Source organism: Colletotrichum acutatum (genome assembly GCF_030867785.1).
Source record: "Colletotrichum acutatum strain CBS 112980 chromosome Unknown BDZ83scaffold_158, whole genome shotgun sequence".
Taxonomy (NCBI): Eukaryota; Fungi; Ascomycota; class Sordariomycetes; order Glomerellales; family Glomerellaceae; genus Colletotrichum; species Colletotrichum acutatum.
Window position 1 is genome coordinate 39,808 of NW_026849152.1, and position 24,559 is coordinate 64,366.

Genomic DNA, 24,559 nt, shown 5'->3' on the forward strand with positions numbered 1-24,559 from the left:
GTGAAGGTGTAGAATTCACTCGGGAAGCATAGGACTGATGCAATCACGAACGGAGAAGACTACATTGAATGTTGCATCATCACGACAGAGAAAATGATCACAAGGCCGTAGCAACGCAACTATCGCCATTTCTATAATTTAAATGCTTCACTGGCCACAATTGTTAGCCTGGACCCACAGTTCAGAAGTCTAGATCCATTGTCGCTACCCCAAGGCGATCGTTACCTATGTCAAAGTTCAGAAGGTGTGGGGATGACGTTGGGATCAGCGTCCGCGTTTACAATCTTTATCGGCTGAGACCGATTTCAAACGAGTCAGGAAGGCGATAAGCCTGACAATTGATGAATGCGAGTGTAACAGAAAGAGGCACTGCCAACGCTCTAACGTGACATGGTACTTTACTCACTAATTACTTGAATCGTGCTTGTCGAGAGAATCGTATGTATGAGGTCATATAAAAGCAGAACTTCCGTCTTCACTCTATAGAGAGTTGGGATCTTTTGCCTCGCAACTTTGTTGGAGTCATCTGGCAGAAACGAAATATCACGGAAAGACAACAAGCGGCAGGAGCATGGTAAGACTTGAAGAGAGAAGCCTCAACAGTCGGAAGCTATGAGCCCAGGGCGTGTTGACTTGTCGACAAGTGGGTGACTAGGACTTGAATGTTACCTCAATGTTTGTGTGAGCCGGCATGCTGACTTAGTACAAAGTTGTCTCGTTGATGGCAAGATAACGCCAGTTGAGGAACGTTTTCTATACGATCAAAATCATGCATATCAAAGTACTAATGGAGAGAGGGCAGCCAAAGTTTCATCGCTCTTGAAGTCAAGCTCGATGGGCGGAGGACATGTTGATAAGATAGCATCCATGGCAAGAATATTGTACAAATGATGACCACAGCACCGATAATTTCTCAAGTCCATTATCTAGCGTCAGTTCTCAAAATGCAATTTACTTTTTGTACCTAGGTCACGGAAACTCAAGCACCAAACGCTTAGGATGTCAAATACTTTCAGTCGACAATAAGGACATGAGACCGTGAATCATCTGAACAGTTGTGCTGAATTTGTAGAGATATAATCTGATTATACAAAGAATTGAAGATATCCTGATTACATTGAAATGAAATAAGCTTGTCCAGATTTGGTCCTAATCATCTCGTCCTTAAGGAGCGACATGGCTCAACCAAGGGCTGCTAAGGTCGGTGTAGAAACTTGCACCTTTCACCTTTGTTGGTGCTCCAGGTGTGGTTACGTTGCAGTTCTGAATCCAATTACCCTGCTGCTCAAGCTTCGTGGCAACGTATTGCTTGTAATCCTCCAGCCGACAAGAAGAACCAGGACCGCTGTTGCAAGTAGGTATCGGGTAGACAGCATCATTTAGACGAATGCGAACATATGTCGTATTCCGGCTATCTTGGATTTGGGGTGATGGCTGCGTGCAGGTTGATCTTCTGTTCGTTGGATTCCGGCGGGCAACATTGGTGAAGTTGCCATGTGTAGCGTTTCCAGCCCCGGCACAGTTCAATCTCTCAAATGCAATAGTTCCCCGCATTGTTGTGAAGCGAGAACTGACGAATTGACGGCCATCATCCTTTTGCGTACTTGAAAGAGGCTGCTGCTTATCAAATACCCCTGAAGCGGCCACTAACTGATTGAGCTGTCCATCGTTGAGGAAGGAGACGAGAAGCTTTGGTAAATTGAAAGTGCTCCCGTCTTCGCGCTTGCCGGTGACCGAAGGCCCCTGAACAAATATGTCCATCAATGCGTTTAGGTAGGGGGTCATCATGGTCTGAGGCACATCGGTACCAAGGCCGACTCCGTAGTAGTAGCGAAGGTCTTGGAAGTACTCATACTGGAGGTATTCTTCGTCCGAAAAGATATCACACCATGGTGAGAGGCGGCCGGTGATCTGACTTTCAAAACCACAAAGATAGGGTATTTGCGACACATCACTTTGCGTCAGTGAGAGGTTTCCATTGATGAGTGCTTGCAGGCGGGTTAGAATTGGAGGAATGTAGACGTTGTTCCACGCAGTCACGTAGTCGCCTCCCTCCGTATCCTTGAAAGCTGGGCACATATCAGAAGGCGCCAATGAGTCGCCAATGCCAGCGGCAAAGCCTCGAGATGTCACGGAAACGATGTCACCGAGCAAGGTGGCATTGGTTCCCAAGAAACCACGAACAAACAACTTGGCAGTCTGTAGGACGCGAGAATAGTTGTTAGCCCAGACCACGAAGTCTTCGCCTTCAGTGTATAGGCCCGGATATCTAACACGATTAGCACAGATGTTCTGTTGGGTTTGGATGCTATTGAGCAGAACTCACCTGGTTCGCAAAGTGTATCCAAGATCATGAGCCTCTTTGTAGCCCGTTGGACTCAAATTAGCAATTTGAGAAGACGGATTGGCTAGCGCTGTTTGCCACCGCGGCAAAAAGCTCAAGCTGCCAGAGGCAGTATAGTTTCCAGCTTGAAACTGCACAACAAAGTTTCAGCTACAAATCAACACGCTTTAGATGGCAGACAAAGACATTACTGACTCGTTCCTGCATCGAGACCCATCCATTGTAAGCGCCAGTATCTGGATATCTCGATCCATGCCGAGAGATATATGCCGCTTGGTCAACAAAACAATTCTCCGGGATTTCGGATGAGATCTCGTTGACGTTGGGCCCTAACAAGCAACCGAAGGTAAGCGGCGCTGAACGATCCAGTCGAAGGTCGAATGGATAGATGTACCTGCGAACCAAGGGCCATTTGCGCCCAAGTGTTCAAGAGGGTGCTCAGCGGATTCACTGGCCGGTAAATTGATGTCTTGAACTGGCGCAAGGAATCTCGAACTTCCCTCAACCAGGATTGCCGCGAGGCATACCAAGCCAAGCTTGATGGGTGCCATTGTCATTCCTTTTCTGTGCCGTGCAACAAGAGATCTTTGCATTCGACATAAGCTGCCAATTCCTCGTTATATACAATCGTAGTAAGCCATCGGCCCGGTCATTGCCGGCCACGTGCTCTTATCATGTTGTTTACATTCATTCGTCTTGCGTGGGCCATTGTGCTCATTTGGGCAGGGTGTCATTAGCAACACCAGGCACGTGATGAATGCATGAATGTGATTCGACAGCCAGCATGAGGCTGTGGGGAGCAAACGGGGATGGAATCCCAGAAAAGACGTTTTCTCCGTACGCACTTCCACTAGCGTTGCCGACCGCCCTTACCCCAGCCCCCGGGCCTGTTCCCGGAGCGGCGGAGACACTACAACAAACAGCCAAGAGACAGTATGAAAACAGAAAGTTGCTTGAACCGTAGTTTCTTTGCGGAATTGGAAAACGTTGATACCCAATCGCACCCTCTCCGCGAGATCATATTTATGAGCAGCTAGTAAAGGACTAATGAACGGCTAGTAATTCGAGGGGGATGGTCACGGAGACCATCTGCTTGGCCAATCATTTGGATGGCATCGAAATGCTGATGCGCCATAGTGTTGGGAAAAGACATACATTCGGAAAAACGAGAGACGGGAAGGAAATGGAAAACCAGGAGTGACGCCAATTTCTGCCTCACGAGCATGCGCCGACTGAGATATTTGTCCGACCGTTGTTGATAAGTCGTCAACATTTCGTTATAGATTGAAATCTATGCTCAAGCATGATAAACAGAAATAGAACTAGAATTGAAGTGTCAACGCAATTCATGAAGCAGGGAAAGTTGGGCTAGAAACTATTGGCGTCGACCTGACGGGTCCCATGTAGCCGAAGCAAGTCACAAGCTTTTCTCAACATTGATGAGTTGGTTCTTGCAGACTTGATTACACAATCATCATCAAATCACACGAAACGATTCGCGGTTTGAACCATCTGGAGCAGCAAAATGTTCGATCACATCGCATTGTATTGCTAAGTGGTTTACATGATAGATGTTACGAAGAAATTTCTAGTACATGAGCTCGAACACTCTAATGCTTTTAGGAAGATTACTACCTATAGTTGGTAAGAGCTATATAAACAAAAATCTTGGAAGCACTTGTACTAGAGAGCGCATGATTCTACGAATCGATCCATTATGTCCAAGATTGTCTCCTTGCTTCGGCTCGCCACTCTCTAGGTATGGTATGTGGGTATATCCACTACACCATTAGCAACGAAATTGTAGCAATCTCCAGAGCAGCCAACGTTTCCCCCGTTCGTGAGAAGAAGTTTAGGGTTTCCGTTTGAGGGGCCAGACTCAGGGGTGGCGATGATCCGAAGTTCTCGGGAGTAAGCTGACCACTGTCCGACGTTGACTACCTTCCAACCGTTGGGATCGACGGCATCGCTGTTCACAAACACCTCCTCACGACTACTTCCATTGGCGATGAAAACACCACTCGTGCCATTGGTCCCAGGCTCCGCAGTCCAGATGACAAATGGGCTCCCATTAGGATTCAGCTGGCCGTCACCAGGAATAATGGGCTGGAGGTCGGCATCGCCAAAGGTCAGGGGAGAGTCGGAGACCTTGTAGTAGACTGGACATCCGCTAGCGATAGGGCCGCCACAGTATTCAAAAGTCATGACGTACTTTTGCGAGATGGGGCTAAATGCCACTGTAGCCATGCCGGGCCGCACTCCTGCATCTGCTTGGGCGACATCATCGACTTCATCGCTCCATTGACGCAGGTCCTTGGTCGTTCTGTGAGAAAGTTTTTGGTTGTGATCGGGATCGACTTGAGTGGAATAATAACACACAAGCTCTCCTTCATGCATTAGCAAGAAAGGCTCCCAGACTGCCTTGTCCCCCCGGGCGATTGTCTCCGGACCAGGGCCGTAGACTATATGGCTGACAAATGTCCATGCCTTTCCTTGATCGGTGCTGGCATACAAATCAATGTACGCCTGTGAGAGATTGCGTGGTGTAGAGACACCAGCCAGGAGAATGGTGCCCTTTGGAAAGCCCCCGAATGGCTGTGGAAGCTCGTAGAGGAATGGCTGATACCAGTTTCCCCAGCCATTAACCTGATCGTCGACTCTGGAGAAAGCAGTAAACGACGCCCCGCCATCTTCTGACTTGTAAATAGGAAAGTAAGTCAAAGTTGCCGCGGGGTCATAGTCTTCCCAAGACAGAAGAAGAGACTGGTCAGGTAGTTGAAGAGTTCGGCCGTATAGAGTTCTCCAGCTAGTCGCAGCCTGCTCTGGATAGAACACGCCATTGTTGTTGAAATTGCTCCAAGGCTTAGGTACGGCAGTCTTCGATATCTGGGCTGCCAAGCTCACAGTGGCTAAAAAAGCAACAACAGAAGCCTGAATGATAGTGAACCCCATCATTGGAGAGGAAGGTATGACGATTTTTGCGGTGAACAAAAGATTATTATTGGGTTGCGATGTAGGTTGCTGACAATATTGCTGGAATGGTGCTGGGCAGTGAGGTTAATTTTGGGGAGTACCTTGAGTATATTATATATTCGGCCTCATCATTGTCATGTTGCCGCAATCCGGATCCATGACCACGGAGGCTACTATTGTGGAGGATCTGGGGTCGTGGTCTCCTGTAGAAGAAAATACGCCGATTGTTAGAATTACAGGCACCTTGCAGTTGGAGAACGAGACCTTTTTGCAGTTCGCGGCGTAAGCACCAATCAGCATAAGTGTTTTCCGATGCCTAGACCCCATTCCTCGTATCTAGACATAACACTTGGGCCTGGTAGTTTAAGCTGCTGAAGATCGACAGCGGGGAAACGAATTCCTGCATCGCCTGCATTAGCCTCTCGGTCATAGTATTAGCGAAAAATATTGACATGCCAATCAATCAAAACAGCGCATTTCCGATGCCTGTGTCGTTAGGATATTTGGCTCGTCGCGATCCAATCACAAAGCATGTGTTCTTGAATCAATGAGGGTACTATGCACCATCTCCGTCCATCATCATCATGCGAGGCATTGTGGCATCTCAGATGGGTAACTCTCGCGGTCATACAATGCGTGTGAACGATGCAAGCTCCCGTGCCACATTCCTCGCGCCACACGGTTTAAATTCACTCTCAACCACTGAGGGTTTTAAGATCATCCTGGACGAGTTTGACAGTTATCTCCGCGACCTCATAAGCTTGTCATTGTCTTCTTCTGGGAGACAACTCCAATAATGCCCTCGCTTCGGATGTTCAAACATTATGTTGCCGGCGTGAGCATGCGAGATGCATATTATCAGAAACAGCAACGTTAAACAGCAAGTAGTAGTCATGCGTACCCACTTTGATGGCTTAATACACAAAGGTGCCTCGAACTGCGTATTGACTATTTTCAACCTAAGTCTCTAGTATACTGATACTCTGGGTTTCCACTATCGTTTCCGTAGAATATGTTCATTAATTACTTAATTAAAGTCGATGCCAATAAGAGAAGATGAATTAGCCAAATATATGTACATTTTAACAATGAACCTTAAAGTCTCCCTGCTGACTTGTACAGTGGAATCCAACGGGCGAGGTTTGGAGACTTCTTTCGCGCAATATATGAGCTTTGAGGCAACGATGAAACAAGGTAAAGTATGTAAAAATTGATTCTGGAAACCGTCTGAAGCGTTTTATAAGCCAAACAATAATGTAGTTTACATGTAATCGCCGCATAGAATCTTGAATAATGGCGATACTGTTGCAGCCACAAACCCAACAAGCAGGAAGCGATCACTCTCTTACTTCACTGGAGGCAATCTCACGGATGCATTTACTGCTCTAGTCGCTGGTAAAATGTATAGGGTATTAATTATCACGGCCTTGAGAGCCCCGCGCTGAACAGAACCGCGATCCTGCGGCACCATTAACCGAGTAGCCAGCCAAATTCATGGGATTATGCATGTGAGTACACGTAGTCACGTCACTAACCTGCCAACGACGGGAGTGCTCAAACGCGGCGGGGGAGCGATCAGTAGTGCATTATCCGACGTCGCTGAGAAGATTGGGGTTAGCTCTTTCATAATTGCGCATCCGAGCGGCTAGATGCGGAGATGCTGCAAATATCAGACCTGTCGGCTACGGGCCTCCTTAAGTTGGAATCTTTTGGTTTCGGCTAGGCGGGGTCAGCATCGCTCATGGCCACCATCGGCTAAGGTCCCCTAGGTAAGCCGCAATTGAGCTTGGTGGCTTAAGTGCTTCTGTAGATGAGAAGGTAGATGAGTCGTATCCGCTCTGAGCCCGCACTGTGTCGTAGACCCCAACTTTAGCTGCAGTGGGCAGCTCTCCAAAAGTACATATCCGCTGCACACATACCTAGTAGTAACGAAAAGACAGGCGGTAGTTCTCACTATGATTGTTGTACCTAAGGTATAGGCCTAATGCTATCTATTTCGATGCGGCCGGTGGGATGAAACCGAGCGGCCCGGTACGCGACAGTGCGCCTTGGTCGAAGCCATCGTCTCATGCTACGGATCAAGAGGGCCATCTATCTTTGTGTCTATGATCGACTTGAGATTTAAACACTCGCCGAACCCCAAGAATCTATCAGACGCGGAAGTATCTTCAATCCTTTGCTACTTTGACTACCTGCGCTTGATTCATCTCCCTCAGCTTCTCGTCACATAAGCAACAACCAGACTCTGCCCCCATCACCTTAACAGCTTGTAACCCCGCAAATCCTCCATCATGCTCGGAAAAATTGCGCTCGAGGAAGCCTTTGCTCTCCCACGGTTTCAAGAGAAGACACGTTGGTGGGCAGGACTTTTTGCCATCGACCCCGAGAAGCACGCAGCTGAAATCTCCGATGTTGCGGACATTCGGCTCAACTACATGGACAAACACGGTGTTGGGTTCACCATTCTATCGTACACAGCACCTGGGATTCAGGACATCTGGGATCCGAAGGAAGCACAGTTGTTGGCCAAAGAGATCAATGATTACATTGCTCCCGAGGTTAAGAAACACCCTGAACGTTTCGGCGCGTTTGCGTGAGTCATCTACCTTTAGGAAGCACTTGAACTATTCTGTGGCTAACCTGTGCCAGAACCCTTTCTATGCATGACCCCAAGGAAGCTGCCGAAGAGTTAAGGCGTTGTGTAACTGAGTACGGCTTTTTGGGCGCCCTTGTCAACGACACTCAGCGGGCAGGCCCTGATGGTGACGACATGATCTTCTACGACGGCCCGGAGTGGGATGTTTTCTGGTCTACAGTGACTGAACTTGATGTTCCTTTCTACTTGCACCCAAGAAATCCCACCGGAACCATTCACGAAAAGCTATGGGCAAAGCGCTCATGGCTCATTGGACCTCCATTGAGCTTTTCGCAGGGAGTCAGTCTGCATGTCCTCGGAATGGTCACAAATGGCGTTTTCGATCGCCATCCGAAGCTCCAAATTATCTTGGGCCACCTAGGAGAGAAGGTACCATTCGACATGTGGCGCATAAACCACTGGTTCGAGGATGTGAAGAAGCCGCTGGGGCTGTCTTGCAAGCGAACTATCCGCGAGTACTTTGCAAGCAACTTGTGGATCACGACCAGTGGGCATTTCTCCACCACGACTCTTCAGTTCTGCATGGCTGAAGTAGGAGCGGATCGCATATTGTTTTCGATTGACTACCCTTTCGAGTCTTTCTCGGATGGATGCGATTGGTACGATGCTCTTCCCATCAATGATAACGACAAGAAGAAAATCGGGCGGGACAACGCCAAGCAACTGTTCAAGCTGCCGGGTTTCAAGGACAGTGAGGCGTAAAGTCAATATTGAAATGAGCTTTTGTAGGTGGGACTAGACATATGAACGCAAAGGCGATGCAGTAAATATCGTATTGCTTTGCAGGCGGACTATCAAGCACAAGTAGTAATTTCAAAATACCAGATACGAGTCTCCAGTATGCATTCGTGTGTAATAACGAGCCAATAGCAGGCAATCTCTGATTCGTGACTTCACCATTGACTGGCTACATTACAGCCATTTCCCCATGGATGTAGCAAGACTCACGAAGAATCATTTTTCGCGCGCAGGAGCACCAAGCTGACTCGAGATTGAGTACTTAGGCATAGTATGATTGATGAGTGTATAAGATTGCCGGAAACGCTACTACTATCTGAGCGACTCTTCGTGTTCGTGGGAAATCACATGGCGAGCTTGAAGCCATAGCTTATCAGAGCTGGTTTCTGAGGCAGCTGACCAGCAATTACTAACTAATTCTTGTTGTGCTAACATCGGAAGCCACTTAGGAACTTCCGAAAGGGGCACTGTGAGCGGGGGTGGGGACGCGGGGTTCGGGGTGCAGGGTCCGGGAGCCGGCAACCGATAGGCCTACTGCAGTAAGAAACTCTCTCTTATCAGGTGCTCCGCACAACTGGGCGGCCCCGTTGACTTGGACTGACCGACGTCTGGTCGTTTGTAGAAGGCTTACGCATCTCCATTTCTCCACGAAAATCTTCAACCTCCTCGTGCTCCTCACATCATGCCTCGCCCCAAAGTCCCCGAGAGCCAGCGTCAGCGTGCTGCTGAGGCATGTAGGTTCTGCCGCGAAGCCAAGAAGAAGTGCAGCGGCACTGCACCTTGTAACCAATGTGTTCGCCGTGGTCTTGAACCTGACTGTCGCATGACGTATCTACCCAGAGGTTCAAGAACGAAAAGGCCCTCAGTTACAAGGGCTAGTACTGCTGGTGGGCGAAGATCACGCGCATCCTTCGAGCACGGATCCATCACAGTATCAACAACCGCTTCCGGGTCATCAAAACCTCGTCCGCAACGGCACAATGAGATTGACACGGAACCGCCTCCGAACCCATTTCCAATGTCTCCTTCAGTTTCTCAACAAGGATCCGAAAAACCCTGTGTTGATGCGCATCAAAGTCCCATGACACCTCCTCGAGAATCCCACACCGGAGAGCATACTCGGCTGGAATCCTCTCTACTGGCCAATCCAAGTAGATTACTACGGAGTGCCCACGGTGAACAAGGTAGGTATTCGTCGGGTGGTTTATTCAACCTACTAGCCCGCTATTGAGATTGCTGACTTTAAACGTACACATGGAAGTATTCGTTGGAGGCGCTGCGGCAATTTCGTTCCTTCAAACCGTCCGAAAGGTGGTGGTGAGACAGATTGGCCCCTCACCTTTCTCCCACAATGATGGAATGGAGACGATGCTCGAGGCCGAGTCTCCGGAGGCAAGGCGGTCGATCTCATCAGATCAGGCCGTGGACTTGGGCAATCAGCAACGACTCGATTACTTGAAATGTTACTATACAATCGTGAGAGAACCTCTTTGCTCAACTCTGATTATAACTAAATATCATGCCACAGACGGAAGGTCTCATCAACATTCTCGACTCTGATGATCAAAGGGATTTAATGTGCTTAAACGACAGCATCTCTATCGGAGGTACATCACCCTTTGACGAAAATACTTCCGCTGACAAGGCGGCTTGGCCATCAAAAAATTCATCGCACCTCTCAGATGCCATCAGGGACATGGTAATGGCAATAGGGGCACAGTGCAGCAGCGCACCAGAAGCTCAAGATCACAGCTTCACATTTTTCCGCAAAGCACAGCGCCAAGCATTCTCTGGACTGCTAGAAGATCCAGACTTAGACATGGTCAGACTTTTCTTGCTCATGGCATTCTACATGCTTGGGAATTGCCGCAGGAATACAGCGTATATGTACATATCCATTGCTGTAAGGGCTGCTCTTGCACTTGGGCTTCACAGTCAGACTATGTATACGTGTGAGCCGAAGTCCCATCAGTGTGGACTTTTGAAGTAAGTCATCCCAAACCAAAACATATCTTTGAAATTTAGTCGTAACTCACTCACATTCGCATCGATTTAAAGATCGAGAGTCTGGATCAGTGTGCGAATTCTAGACAAGCTTGTTAGCTCCCTCTTAGGCCGGCCAGCCGCCACGGCAGGAACGGATGCTAGGCCTCTGATTGGAGATTTGGCACCCGATTGCAACTATGGATCTAAATATCTTGTGGCAACGTGTGAGATTGTTGAAATCATCAATAATATCAACAACACCTTATATCACGGTAAAGATATCACGGTTCCCGTCGTCGAGCAGCTTCTGGTCAATATAGATAGCTGGAAAAGGGATCTCCTCATGCCCTTGGAAGGCCCGGAACAGCCTGAAGTTCTGGCAGATTCCGTCGAAGCCAACCGAATGGCCGTTGCCAAGATCCATGTATCTTGTCTATATTATTTTGCTGTCACACTGGCAACACGGCCGATATTCATCTCCTCCCTCAACAGTCAAGCAGGAAACAAGATTCATCATCCGCCGCTAGCTGCGGCGTGCATCGAAGCTGCCGTGTATTTGGCACAAACTTGTGCTGATGCTCTGAATACTGGGCTACTCGAGAGAAGCATGTGTATCCTGAAGTAAGATTCAACTGTTCTGGTTTCTGCATCTGTTCTCTCCCCGCAAGGTTCGCTCTGAGAAAATGCTAATCATCCCACATAGAGCATTAGTATTCTCTGCAGGACTCATTCTCGGAGTGGAGTGCTTCGCAAAGGTCAGCATCGATCTCGAGACCGATAGAGCATTTCAAGGGGCCATGGAAGTTTTAAAATTTCTTGCTGGCCAAAGCCCACAGGCGGCACATTACCTGGAAATATTGACGTCGTTGGCTACCGCCATCACAGAGCGTCGCTCGAAGTGGAATAATGCTGGAGGCAGTCGTTACGTCTCAAGGCTCTTTAGCTTGGAGAGTCTAGGCAGTGTCAGCGCTGGCAACCAGGAGGGATATACGGAGGATGAGCCATCCTGGGCCCCAACTCGGGCAGTAACTGAACCAGGATCTTTTGACGTTTGGCCTGGGGCTGACGGGGGGTTGTTAAACTGGAGTGAGTTCCAGTTTGACGATGGCGATCTGCACATTGACTGGCAAAGCTTGAGTGTATTTTGAGACAGCTATGCACAGAATTTTCGAGAAAAGGGAAATGCCAGATCGACAATGGTCAGAAGCTGTAGACTTTCAAGCCTTCACAATACCAGCCTAATGTTACCCAGAAGAAGACAAGAACCCCCCCCCCCCTTCACAACATTGGACTACGGGAAGCTGCATCCACAGAAACTCTGATTGAATTGCGCGTTCTTACCAATAAGATAGCGAAGAAAATACAAATTTTCGAAGTGTGAAGAGGTGACTTGGTGTGGAGGTGCGCCGCCAAGGGAACTGAAATCTGGTTCGGGAAGCCAGCTTCTCAGGCACACATCTTGCGGGCATGAAGATCTAATTTGCCACTCTCCATCAAACGGTTCTTTGCGTCAAAGTCTTGATTGGTTGCTGTCAAGCCATGTTGCGTTTCCGTGCGTGGCTGGTCATGATGACTCGCCGAGGCTGAAGATCACTGATTATTGCAATCTAGACATTTAGATGCGTGTGTAGATACGACAGCTATGAGCCTCCTTCTCCATTATTCTTCTAGACATCCTTGCTAAAGTTCCGAATCCAGCATCCTGAGAAGCCAACCCTGACGAGCGTCGCTTCAGTTCGGTTTGATCCGTAGATATCCTTGAGAAAGTCGGCACAATGCTCCGTGTGGAAGGAGTTAACAATGATGCCATCAAACGCGGTTCGTTCCTCGAAAAGAGTCCAAAATTGCTTTTTCCAGAGCATCGAACAGTGGTTTAGATGGTCCCGAATTGAAGTATAATAGACTTTTTGGTCACCCATTGATTCTGCGGCTATGGGCTGAGTCAAGTTTTGGCTGCGGCAAAGTACTAGTTAGTATGGATGTAATACACAATAATTTGAGTAAGTATTCATTGACATACTCCGCGAATGCATTCCAGCTATCGTCATCTTTGTATTCTGTTTCGAACTCTCGGTCGTAGCATTGTGACGGAACCCAATAATTCAGGAGGGTATCGTACTTGCAACCCATCTTCTTCGCCTCGGCTGTGGAATTTCCGCAAGAGATATATTCGGCGTTGGAAGTGACATTGTGGAAAGCTGCGATGTAGTCACTCGATGTTGGAGTTCGACTTCCCCCGTCTTCTCCATTGGTGACCTTGCCGCCCGTGTTCTGGTTCAGAGGACTGGGCACTAGAAGGTAGAACGCTGCGACCCATAGAAGAGATGTCGCGAGAAATACGAGGACGTCTCGAAGAAGCCTGCCATGGCGTGATGTTCTCAGAGCTTGTTGTTGGTGGCAGGAGCTGTTATTTTCCATCTCGTCTTCTGCGGAAGTTCGCTTGTTAGGGTCGTCCCGAAAGCCTAAGAAAGGCTCATGATCCTCCTGTTTTGACTCCATCGTGGCTTGTTCCGAGGACTTTTGGGGCACTTTTCAGGTTCTCGATAGCGGCCGCTTCGTCGTCGTACCTTAGTGATCGCTGATGATGTATGAGGTTAGGGGAAAAGAAAATGAAGTTCTGGCTAGATTTGAGCCTACCTTAGACTGCAAAACATCCCAGGGGTTCTCACATAGTCGTGCGTTTCATGAGCTCGAAACAACAGATAACATAGCCACTTCTGTTTCAGGCCCATCCAGACATTGGTGAATTTAGCGCTCGTCCCATGTTTGCACCAAAACATGCAATTTTGTCAACGACAAGGTCTGAGCTCGACCATGTGCGAAACAATAATGAGACGCAAGTATTGAGGCACAAAATTTTCTTAGTTCTAGTGTAAAGCGGTCTGGCAATTTTAGTGAGGTGCCCTCAGAGGTTTGAACCATCATCCCTCTTAAGGCGTCCTGAGGTCGCACGTATGCCATTTATGGGCGTTGCTCACACCCATGAGAGACTCCACCGCCGCAGCTCCCGCACCCACCCCAGTAAAAACGCCAGGGTGACCAAAAAGGTATCGTTGATCGCGTGTGGGTTCTCTATTGTATTAACCACCAATGTAACCACTCATGTAGAGGCGACGAGATTGTATCGACTAAGTAGATTCTTTCAAATTGCACTGCATCGCCATGTCTGATTGAAACACCAACTTGATTTTTGTCGTTTCACAGATTGAGAGATGCGGGCTGATCGCAGCATGGGTACTTGGTGAGTCCGCACACATTTGCTATTCGCATACAAGACATTTTACATAGGTACGGCTAGCTGAAGCCATTCACGATCCTTTCACTGTGCTGAAGGCATTGATGACATCATTGGCACCCCAAGATACCCGCAATCCCAACCGACCTTACGTGATCGACACAGGCATCTTGACATGCACTTGTATGAACAGTGCAGACATTCGTCACAACGTAGAGAATAGGTGTCTTTCCCCAGTCTCCTGAGTGATGCCAACTGCAAAACGCACTTATCAAGACGTCCTTTATGCGACGGCCTCGTATCCAGAGCGAGAGTTGTGGGCGGCGCGGTTCGATGTTGTTGTTGTTGTTGTTGTTGTTGTTGTTGTATTTAACGCCGTGGCGGCCGGGCTAGAGCCCTTACCGCAGACCTCCCGAAGGGTATATGGCGTGGAGGGCCGTGAGCCAAGGCTACCTACTCTACAGTACGTCGTCTCTTTACATCGTCCTCCAAATCATGCCTTGTGGCCACTACGCGTTCTGTCTGTCCCCGGTTCCCGCTGGTGCCCCAGTTTCATTCTTTCCCAAATCGTCCCTTGGAATCGGGAGGTTCTTTGTAGTCCGCACTCACATCTACCTAGGTGTGGATGCTGCTACCGCAGACAGATCTTCTGGAAGAAGTCCGTCACGCGGAGAAAGGCCTCGAAGCCTCGTGGGTCGGTGATTAATCTCTTGAAGTAGGCCTCGAGAGATCCCATAGGACCTATGGGCTCGGGCATACTGCGAGAGTGGAGGGTCGGCCACCGTTGCCTCCTCGCCAGCGTTAGTCGACAGTAGACCAGGTGGTCCACGTCTTTCGCCTCTCCACAAGAGCACATCATTAGAGCGTCGTCGTGGTTGAAACGTCGGTGATATTGCTCGAAGTCCCCGTGACCCGATCGTGCCGCCAGCAGGTGATGTAACGTAGCCCGCGGCAAGGCCAGTTCAGGAGGGCTGGACAGAGCTGCCTCAAGCCCCAAGTCCGCGTACCGCGGCCTTCGCTCTTTATACCACCATCTCCTGTGCTGGCTTTGTAATTTTTCCCTTGCAAGCCGCTTGATGCCCGCTAGTGTTGCCATTTGACCCATCCGCGCCGGCAGTGTCGTTCCTTCTTTGGCCAGCCGGTCCGCGGCCTCGTTTCCTTCGATGCCCTGGTGTCCCGGGGACCAGTGCGTCCGTATATCAAATATCCTGGCCGCTTCTTGGATTTCGAGGAACGCGTCTTGTGACGAGTCCGGCGCCTTGCCGCGGATGCCTTGTATAACGCTGGTGTTGTCGATACATATGTGGATTGGATGACCGCGATTGGTGAGCAGAGCCCTTCTGAGGCCGGTTCGCGCCCCTTCGACCTCGGCGTCGAACACTTCTGCTAGTCCGAGTCGGCCGCACCCTTGCGCTATGCGTTTGGAGTCTCGGTAGATGACGAAGCCGTACCCCACGGCTCCGTTCGTCGCCCTGGAGCCGTCCGAGAAGACGATCATATGGCTTTCCGGTACTGTCTTTAGCCAGCGCTCGAAAGCTTTCGCAGCCTCTTCTTTGCATTGAACTACTATCTGATCCTGTGAGCTTGGCAGGTACTGTGATTGGAGGAACGTTGGTCTTCCGCATCTTGGCAGAAGTTCAGCCGTCCGTTGTAGTCTCGTCTGTTGCTGTCCCTGCTGGGAGAGCCGCGCGACTAGCGGGTGTCGGCGATCAATCCTCTGTAGTCGGACTGCGGCCCGTAAACGGACGCCTTCTAAGGCGACTTTGGCTGACGGTAAGCCGGCGTCTCGGAGGAGGCTACTGGTTGGCGTTGTCCTCCAGACAGGTAGAACGATCCTTGCTGCCGCTGTAATGACGCTGTCGATCTTCTGCACGAGCCCCTTCTGGCCTGTGTTGACGGGTCTTCCTTGGAAAGGCGGACTCGTGTCTGTCTCCGCTTGGCGTCTCGAAGCCGGCTTCGTGATACCTGCGTACCATGTTTCGGCGCCGAAGAGCGCGATCGGCAGTACGTAGGAGACGACGGCTTTTCGCACGGCGGCCGCTGGCAGTCCTCTCTTTGTGTTTGTAAGCTGCCTCAGGTGTTGAGCTGCCTTCTTTGCCGCAGCTACTCTTGTGTCGACGTGGTGCCGGAAGGACAGTCTCTTGTCGAACCAGACACCCAGCCAGCGTACAGGATTTGTCGAGGCCTTGACCACCAAATCCCCCGCCCTGACCTCTGGCAGCTCCGCTGGCTGGCTGTGCTTCCTAGTAAAGTGGATGACCTCGCACTTGCTCGGGTCGAAGGAGACCTTGTTCTCCGAGCCCCATCTGAGAATGCCGGCTGCGCTTCGGTTGAGTATTGCGACGTTGCTCTCCAGGGAGGGGCTGATGGCCAGAGTGGCGATGTCGTCCGCGTACCCGAATCGCGCGTCCGGGTCGTCTTCAAGGATCTCCGCGATGTAGAGCAGAAAGACGATGGGAGATAGTGGCGACCCCTGAGGCAGCCCGCATGACAGAGGAAAGTATTCCGTCGTGCTTTCTTCCAGTCGGACTCTGGCGATGCGGTTGCAGCAGAAGCTGAAGATGAGTCTAATCAAGCCGTGTGGCCATCCCTGCTGACGCAGTCTAATGACGAGCCGGTTCCGAAGGACGGAGTCGAACGCCCCTTTTACGTCCATAGTCAGAAGCGTCGCCGTGAGCCCTTTTAGGAGGGCCGTTTCGATATCGTGGGCGAGGCAGGTCGTCAGATCGACGGCTGACCTGCCTTGTAGAGCTCCGATCTGTTGCGGACTGACGATGCGCTCGACAATCGCCAGAGAAGCCATCCTTCTGGCTATTAGTCTCTCGAGTCCTTTGCCCAAGCACGAGAGGAGCGCGATCGGCCGCCAGGACCCGGGCTTGGAGGCATCCCTGCCGGCCTTCTGGATCATGACCACCTCAGCTCTGCGGAAAGGCAGAGGAAAGTGGCCGGCCCGCATACAGGACTGGAATAGCTGCCTGACCGGCTCCGAGATGACGCCCCAGCAGGCCTGGAGGAGGCGCGTGGTGATCCCGTCCACACCAGGGGTCGTTGTCTTTGTTAAGGTGGCCGTCTTCACTTCTTCTCCGCTAACATTGTCCTGCCAAGTAATCGCTCGCCTTGGGACGACGGGTACGTCAAACGGATTACCCGGTGCGTCATCTTCCGCACTAAACCTGTCGAGAAGGGCTTCCCGAAGCGCTTGGGCCTTTTCGTCAGTATCCTCGATCGTCTGGTTGTCCACAACCAATGGGGGTGCTCTGGTCAGTGGGCTCGCCTTCCGCCAACCCATGATCTGGTACAGGTCCCGGTCTGAAGCGACTCCATCGATCTTTCCGGCCCAGTATGCTCGCTTAGCCTTCCTCACCGTGCTCAGGAACGCCTTTCGTTTCTCCATTAGATAAAGGTGCGCATCTTGCTCCGTCTCCCAGGCTTGTTGGTTGCGGGCAGCACGGTATGCTCTGTGGGCCTCTGCGCATTCCTCCGTCCACCAAGCCGCGCCTTTACCATGTTTTCCTCTCTTCTTGCCGACCGCCTCAATGGCTCGGGAGAAGAGCTCGACGATGTGACTTGCCTGCCCGTCCAGGTCTTCCGGAGTAGGTTGATCCCCCAGATTGGGCATCGCAGCTAGCCCCCCTTCGATCAGGTCTCTCAGCCGAGGCAGCGCCGAGTCGGGCACTGACAGTGGCCGTGGCTGCGGGTGGCCCTCTCCCTGTGACACTGGGCGTTTGAATAGTGGTATGACGGCCACGATGGCCTCGTGGTCAGCTCCCGGGTGTAGCTGTGGGCTGACCTGCGCGTGCGCAAAAGGGATATTAGAGAAAGCCAGGTCCAGGACATGTCCGCAATCCTGGGTTGCCACCCCAACTTCGCTGATAAGAGAGAGATTGTGGCCGTCTGCCCAGCCTGCAATGTCATCTCCCCGGTTCCCGTTCCTCGTCCCGGGCTCCCAAGAGTAGTGATGCGCGTTGAAGTCACCCGCGATCAAAGCTCGCTCCGGGGGTTTGAGTTCTAGCAGTATCCCTGTTGTGCGGCTGTGGGGGTCGCGGGGTTGTCTGTACACGTTGACGATAGTCGTCGTTTTGTCGACCACCAGCCACAGTACGTCTCTCGTGTGGACAGGCCTCTGCTGCTCCACCGTCATCCCTATCCCTTTGCGTGTGTAGGTCAATACTCTTGGTCTGGTTCCTTCGCTGTCCCAGAAGTCGACCGGGACGAAAGAGTCGAAACCCGGGTGCGTGTTCAGTTGCACGTTTCCGTCCTTCCAGCCCGTCCAGGGTTCCTGGACGAGGACCACATCTATCTGAGCCTCCCAGCAGAGCTGCAGGAAAGCCGTGTGCGCCGGGGAGATCTTTCCGACGTTGCCCTGCGCAACGCGTAGCATCCGTGGGGTCGCCGCTCTCGGCTTACGTCTCCGAGTCGAGTTCGAGGTGGGTGTAGGCATTCGCGACGTTGTAGTTTGGCTTCTGTGCTGCCCGTTGGCTCCTGCTTGGCATGGGTAGCACGGGACGGTCGATGGAGGTGTTGTCGGGGGAGTCTTCGCCTTCGCCTTCGTCCGCCTCGTCTTCATCCATGCTGCTGCTGTCAGTGCTTCCGTCACCGAGGCAAACGATCGAGCTTGCGGAGGGCGTTCTCGTGCGCGCGCGCTTGGCGCCGGGTTGCTGGTTCTGGCTGGTGGAGGTAGGGACGCCTGCCGCCTCCTGGCTACTGTCGGATCGAGTAGCCTTGTACAGAGTGTCCGATGCTTTCTGGCCGGCCTTCCGGATCCGAGCCCGCTCCTTTCGACCGGGAAGGGAGACGACGCCGTTTACGACCGAGGGCCTCGCTGGGCAGTCTGTGTGGCCGGCTTGGAAGGGGCCGCAGCAGTTGGGACACTGGGGCCTGGCCATGCAAGGTCCCGTTTCGTGTGAGTCGGAAGGTCTTCCGCAGTTGCTGCAAGTCGGTCGTCGTCCGCAGAACCGGTTGGCGTGGTAGCCCTGGCAGCCGGGGTCATGTCGGATGAGCGTCCTTCGTTTTTTGATGGGCAGAGATCTGCCGCTTTGGTTGAAGAGCCTGAAGGGCGTGACCTCTGATGTGAATGATATGAGCCAAGATATTTCGTTCGTGACTGGGTTGGGCCCAAGGCGGGACGGTCGAGCAAGGACAGGCTTCTGTCCTGTCTGTGCGAAGACCTCATCTTCAACGAGTGTGGCTGGGTCCAGGACGTCCCCGCCAATGCTGTGTAGTTTTGTTGGGCATCGCGGCACAACGTATGTGTGCCACTTGATAGGCGTCTCGACTTGGTGGGCGCCGAGGCATTCCGCCAGCTTTGCCTTACTTGTAAGTAGTCTTTCCTGTATTTGCTTGTTTCGCGGCTTCAGAGAGTAACCTGTGCTGATATGGTAGACGTGGGGAAGGTCCGCTAGCCCCAGGCCAACGGCCTTACAGACGATCTGTCGTACGGCGAACGGTGCGATCTTCCGAGCGGCCGCTAAGCTTTCTTCCGGGACGCGGGCAAAGATGCGGAGGTCCTCCTTCGGCTGCGCCTGCGGCTGATCCTCGGCGGGGAGTGTGGCCTTCGGGCGGGCAGAGCTCTGGCAGCTCTGGCCGCTCCGGGTCGCCGCAGTGGTGTTGCCCGCCATCGGTGCGACGACAGCCGCCCAACTCCGGGCCGCTATTGGGCTTGTCTCGTGATTGATCAGTCTCTTGAGGGTTTGAATGACATAGGCAGTGGCTTCTTTCGCGATCTGCTTTCTAGAACCGTCAAAGCTGGCGACAACGCTGTCGACGGACCGTGCAATGGTCAGAAAGACGTCTTTCCGTGCCTCGTACTGTCTAGCTTCTTCTGCAAGGGCTGTCAAGACGGACCCTGTGGCAGATCCGCTCGGAGCAGATGCGGTAGAGGCTGCGGGCCCCTCGGCCGAGGTAGGGGCGTCGGTGGTGGCATCAAGCTGGCTTCCCGTTAGGCTGGGCCGGGTCGGCTGTGCCTCGGCGTCGCGGCGTCGCTTAGCTCTTGAGGTGGGGTTCGGCTCCGGAGGTGTCCCGGAGCCTGGTTCGGGGTCGGCTTGGTCGGCCGACATCAGTCCGGTGCCCGACGGCGGCTGTGAGGCCATCGCGGATGCGGGCTCCGGCAAGGGGAGGTGAAGAGTTTTCGGCTGTTAGTAATTTGGTGGTAGGCTCACTCATTCACTAACAGCAGATGCCAAGAAAAATTAGGCGAGAGGGAAGTTGCGCGGCGCGGTTCGAGAACAGCCAGTAGATGACCATGCCAACGATGGGGAAAAGGAAGACGACCAGGCACCAGAGCACCTTGTGACTGACGGGTCGATCAGACTTAAGAACCTCAACTAAGCGGACGGTACTGTTAGCAAAGACGATATGGCTGTATACAAGCAACGGAGTATTTGGCTGTCGAGGACGCTATTTTGGAAGGAGACTCACGGAACACGATGATATCCAGTACGAGGACTATGAAACCGAGGATGCCGCCACCAGTGCCATACTGCCAGGTGTTGCCGTGAGCTGCTGTGCCGACAGCGGGATCGGATGCGGGCGCGGCGACAGCCAGAAGCGCGAAGCAGAGCTGAAGGAGAAACTGGGCGAAGACTGCGTTATGCATCGTGATTTCGTTCGTTGTCGAGAGGGTGGTGTATGTGATCAAGATAGAGAAGTTTCTGGTATGGAGGGACGTGACTTGGATTGATAGGTGTTGTGATGAACAGTGGAGTGGGTGTTGGCAATAGGTAGAACGATGTCGCAAATGGTTCTTCACGTGGGGAGAATACTTGCATTAATATTCGCAACACAGCGACAGAGGTGACGTCACATGTTCGTGTCGTCTGACCAAGCCGCGCTTTGCGCTACGCCCAGACTGGTCCATCGAGATCCTGCGGAACTTTGGCGGGGTTAATGATAGGCGGAATATGCTCTGCTGACCCTCCAATGGCGGGCAAAGACAGCAAGCCACAGTAGCTTACATGTGCCTATGGCATTTTGTCTCGAAGTTTTCAAAGCGGATGGTGTTCTTTGAATCAAGCTCAGGCTCGCTGATTGGCTTTCCTCTGCTCCGAAGGGCATGCGATGAAGGTTTAGTCGCGGCCCAACCCCCCGCTAGGTCGGGGCAACCCGCAAGGTGTACGCGCAGTTCGTTGGAGATTAATATTCGTATTGATTGTTGTCGACAAAACTTTTGCATTTATTAGGCTTCTTGGGACCGTGGGGGCTTGACTATGCTTGTAACGCGAATCTACCTTAGTCATGTCCTTCCAGTCAGTACAAAGATGTTTGAGCAGCTGTTCACCACAAAAGTACCTAGAGCGTATCATGATTGGCAGCCTAGTCGTTCAGTAACTCGATAAATGTTGAAAAGATCAGGAAGCTACGGACTAGAGCTTGAGGCATTCGTCATGGTTCATTGACTGTGCAGTCCAGGGCTAGTATGAATTCAGTTTCTTAGGCCACCATGCAAATATTTCGCTCTGTATGATACGAAGCTAACAAACAGCCCTAGAGAACAAACTGGCGATGGTTGGTACCGTGTACGGTCGCGTTTGAAGCTGCAGATAGCGAGCCAGGCAATGATTCTGCTGTGCCAATTGCATCTCTTGGCCGGCGTTGTACAGTTTCTCGCGATGAATGAGAAGGCCAGGTGCTTTGAGGGGCAAGTGTTGACTTGGTGTGCTTGAAAATAGAATCAAACAATAGGAGCGGACGGACAAGGCTCAAGAGCTCATCCCTTTCCCAGATACCTAGTATTCTGTACCACCAGCTGAACGAAACCGCAGATGCAGACCAAATACATTGTGCCTGCAACTATTTCCTAGTTTCGCCCCCTACACATCCATACAATGCTATCGCTGACGGGCAGACTAGTCGCCTTATGTAGTGTAGTGAGTTTTGTACACTTTTGCGACTGGAAAATAATGCACTCTCATATGATATTTCCGCCGTAAATATCTCCAAAATCCAGCTTTCTTCATGATCATTGTTGCATTTCTCTGTTTAGAGGCGGGGGCCGCAAAACATCAAATCGGTACCATGGGGGTGGGTATGCTGGATGATGTGAGAATATCGATGACGTAGCCTCCGTGTCACCACACATAAACCCCAGCTCACTGCCGATGCATCAGTGTGAATGGGGAATTGGTTTTGTGCATGTGATTAGGTTTTCATAGAGCCTAGAATGAAAGGCCTTTACATACCTCTTCCATATCCATGAGTAATGGTTAATCTGACTTCCTACCTTTTTGGCCAGTTTCGAAAGCTCCCCTGTGTTTCCTTCGCAGGCACTTTGGGAAAGCGATCATGCCTGGATTTCGAGATATCGAAGCGGCCAGCCGACGACACCGCAGTGCTTCAACCTTGGGGTCAAGGGAACAGGAAATGCTGCAGCCCGCTTCCTCTCTAACTCTCCGATCCACGGTCGTCGGCATCATAGTTGGCTTCTTAATATGCCTCTCCAACACGTATTTCGGACTTCGTACTGGTTTCCTGGCCATAATGAGCCTTCCTTCAACCATACTGGGCTTTGCCTTCTTCAAAATGGTCCAAGATCATTTAGCTTTCCCATTCACCCCTCAAGAACATGCGACAATGGTTGTTATTGCGAGCTCGTTGGGCTTGATGCCTTTTACGATCGGATCTGTCGGGATTTTGCCGGCCATGGAGTTCCTCACCAACGAATCGGAAAATGGCCCCTTCCGACTTGACTGGTCCCAACTCTGTGTTTGGTCTATTGGTGTCAGTATCCTGGGTGTTGCCGTGACCCTACCACTTCGAAAACGGTTTCTTGTCCAAGAGCCTTTGCCATTCCCGTTTGGAACATCGTCGGCAGCTATGATTGGATCATTACACCGGGATACTGACATTGCGGATCGAATTCTCCGCGCTCAGAATGATTTGGATAGCATTAACGACAAGCAAAAGCCATCACTTGTAGAAGACTCAGTTGATACTGACGATAGCCTCGTGCAACATGGTTGGAGCCAGAATAACAAACTCATTCTCATCACATTCTTGTTTGCGGCACTTTACGTGAGCGTCAATTTTCTTGGACCACCCTTTCGCCTTGCTGACATCAAATGCAGTCCCTCACTGCATATTTCATCCCTCAAATACGTACCGTAAACATTTTCGGCAACTATCTTGCTCGAGAATGGCTCTTTTCTCTCTCGACATCCCCAGGCTATATCTCCATTGGCTTGATTGTGCCTCCAGTCACAACCCTTTGGATCGTCGTTGGATGCTTAATTGGGTGGGGCATACTTTCACCTCTATCCAAATTCAACGGATGGGCCCCTGGCCCTGTCTCCGACTGGGAAAGCGGTTCAAGAGGTTGGATCATGTGGATTGCAGTTGCACTGATTTTAGGTGACACAGCCATCACTCTTTCGACAATGCTCCTACGTTCCTTCAATGTCTTTATGCCAAATCTATTGGGTCTCATAACATACTTGAAAGGACATCTCCAATCCGACAACGAAGAGGATACACAGCCTCTGATCAGAAGTTCATCACGGTCTGAATCACTGCCTCTAGTTGGGTCTTTACAGTACCGGGACGACGAATTAACAACCAAAGTCTATCTGATCTGGATACTAGCCGGCCTACTTTTGTGCTTCGCTTCTATGGTCGTCCTTTTTGGGTCTTCAGTTCCAATATTAGCCTTATTGTTGGCTGTATTCACAATCTTACCGCTAAGTCATGTTAACATCCGCTGCTACGGAGAAACGGGGACTGGAGGGGCGGCCTATATCGGTATGTGGTATTTGTTCCAACTTCCTGCGGTGATAATAGCTCTAATGCTTCGGCCATGTCATAGCTAAAATCCCGCAATTTCTGTTTGCCTTTCTGATACCTTCGACAAATCCAAACGCCATTTTACTCAGCTTAGCCGTTGCTGGTGTTGTTGAAGCAAGCGTCTGGCAAGCGGCAGAGATGATGGACGAGTTCAAGATGGGCCATCTTGTCAATACGCCACCGATGTCTCTTTTCTATGGACAACTAATTGGATCGTTGATTGGATCAGCGGTATCGATGCTGGTTTACCGGCTTTACACCAACATACTCGGCTTTCCGTCCAAAGACTTTCCCATGCCATCGGCGCACATCTTAATTTCAACAGCTCGGCTAGTATATGGCCGAGGTATGCCGCCTGGGTTACTCAAATTTGGCATAGTTGCATCGGTTTTGGGTGCTATGTTCAAGATCTTCAAAGATTCCAGGCGTCTTAGTCGCTGGTCTCCTTGGATACCATCCAGTGTTGCGTTAGCTGCAGGTACGTCAAGCTGCGAAGATTAAGTGGATCTCAAACCTAACTGATAGCACAGGCATGTATATTATGCCGGAAATGATTTTGGCGCAAGGGATTGGAGGTCTGATTCATCATTATATCCTTGGGCGCTGGGGTCGAGAAAAGGAATCGCGCCTCATTTCCACGGCTACGGGCTTCATACTTGGTGAAGGCTTGTTCAGCCTAGTAACCATGATCCTGTAGAGCATCGACGTGCCACATTTATAATACTTTGCGTTCTAGGCTGACTATAAATCAAAACCAGCCAGATCTAACAGGCTGCTGTAGTGAAACGCCAAAGAGTGCCGAGACATGTCGTGGAACAAGATTTGCCAATGCGTGCTCCATGTAGATAATGAA

General features: G+C 51.1%; 7 protein-coding genes across 7 annotated transcripts; 3 read left to right on the top strand and 4 right to left on the bottom strand.

Moving 5' to 3' along the window:
- Window positions 1-1,164: 1,164 nt before the first annotated feature.
- On the bottom strand, window positions 1,165-2,901 carry BDZ83DRAFT_590739 (histidine acid phosphatase; the record flags this gene model as incomplete). Its single annotated transcript, XM_060506362.1, has 4 exons — window positions 1,165-2,269; window positions 2,327-2,475; window positions 2,540-2,673; window positions 2,739-2,901. 4 exons carry the CDS (start codon window positions 2,899-2,901, stop codon window positions 1,165-1,167), a joined length of 1,551 nt encoding a protein of 516 aa, XP_060359123.1.
- A 1,198-nt stretch (window positions 2,902-4,099) lies between these two features.
- On the bottom strand, window positions 4,100-5,299 carry BDZ83DRAFT_765361 (uncharacterized protein; the record flags this gene model as incomplete). The annotated part of the gene is made up of 1 exon (XM_060515251.1): window positions 4,100-5,299. The coding sequence occupies one exon, from the start codon at window positions 5,297-5,299 to the stop codon at window positions 4,100-4,102; it is 1,200 nt and encodes a 399-aa protein (XP_060359124.1).
- A 1,947-nt stretch (window positions 5,300-7,246) lies between these two features.
- Window positions 7,247-8,810, top strand: BDZ83DRAFT_639542 (uncharacterized protein). Its single transcript, XM_060509432.1, has 2 exons — window positions 7,247-7,910; window positions 7,967-8,810. Exons 1-2 carry the CDS (start codon window positions 7,609-7,611, stop codon window positions 8,673-8,675), a joined length of 1,011 nt encoding a protein of 336 aa, XP_060359125.1. The 5' UTR covers window positions 7,247-7,608; the 3' UTR covers window positions 8,676-8,810.
- A 583-nt stretch (window positions 8,811-9,393) lies between these two features.
- On the top strand, window positions 9,394-11,960 carry BDZ83DRAFT_682852 (uncharacterized protein; the record flags this gene model as incomplete). The annotated part of the gene is made up of 6 exons (XM_060511225.1): window positions 9,394-9,576; window positions 9,628-9,895; window positions 9,973-10,187; window positions 10,240-10,697; window positions 10,776-11,318; window positions 11,401-11,960. 6 exons carry the CDS (start codon window positions 9,394-9,396, stop codon window positions 11,843-11,845), a joined length of 2,112 nt encoding a protein of 703 aa, XP_060359126.1. The 3' UTR covers window positions 11,846-11,960.
- A 404-nt stretch (window positions 11,961-12,364) lies between these two features.
- On the bottom strand, window positions 12,365-13,115 carry BDZ83DRAFT_590706 (uncharacterized protein; the record flags this gene model as incomplete). The annotated part of the gene is made up of 2 exons (XM_060506361.1): window positions 12,365-12,650; window positions 12,718-13,115. The coding sequence occupies 2 exons, from the start codon at window positions 13,113-13,115 to the stop codon at window positions 12,365-12,367; spliced, it is 684 nt and encodes a 227-aa protein (XP_060359127.1).
- A 7,024-nt stretch (window positions 13,116-20,139) lies between these two features.
- On the bottom strand, window positions 20,140-20,503 carry BDZ83DRAFT_535564 (uncharacterized protein; the record flags this gene model as incomplete). The annotated part of the gene is made up of 2 exons (XM_060503352.1): window positions 20,140-20,255; window positions 20,350-20,503. Coding segments are annotated over 2 exons (270 nt in total), but the record flags the coding sequence as incomplete, so codon positions are not given.
- Window positions 20,504-21,955: 1,452 nt separating this feature from the next.
- On the top strand, window positions 21,956-24,513 carry BDZ83DRAFT_110920 (OPT oligopeptide transporter protein-domain-containing protein). Its single transcript, XM_060501087.1, has 4 exons — window positions 21,956-22,941; window positions 22,995-23,664; window positions 23,729-24,184; window positions 24,237-24,513. Exons 1-4 carry the CDS (start codon window positions 22,213-22,215, stop codon window positions 24,401-24,403), a joined length of 2,022 nt encoding a protein of 673 aa, XP_060359129.1. The 5' UTR covers window positions 21,956-22,212; the 3' UTR covers window positions 24,404-24,513.
- The last annotated feature ends 46 nt before the right edge of the window (window positions 24,514-24,559 follow it).

Excerpts from the sequence above, each read along its gene's own strand:
- BDZ83DRAFT_639542 (XM_060509432.1), top strand. The coding sequence starts at position 7,609 with ATGCTCGGAAAAATTGCGCTCGAGGAAGCCTTTGCTCTCCCACGGTTT. Across the intron at positions 7,911-7,966 it reads GAACGTTTCGGCGCGTTTGC|AACCCTTTCTATGCATGACC; the intron begins GTGAGTCATCTA and ends AACCTGTGCCAG.
- BDZ83DRAFT_110920 (XM_060501087.1), top strand. The coding sequence starts at position 22,213 with ATGCCTGGATTTCGAGATATCGAAGCGGCCAGCCGACGACACCGCAGT. Across the intron at positions 22,942-22,994 it reads TCTTGTTTGCGGCACTTTAC|TCCCTCACTGCATATTTCAT; the intron begins GTGAGCGTCAAT and ends CATCAAATGCAG. Across the intron at positions 23,665-23,728 it reads TGGAGGGGCGGCCTATATCG|CTAAAATCCCGCAATTTCTG; the intron begins GTATGTGGTATT and ends GCCATGTCATAG.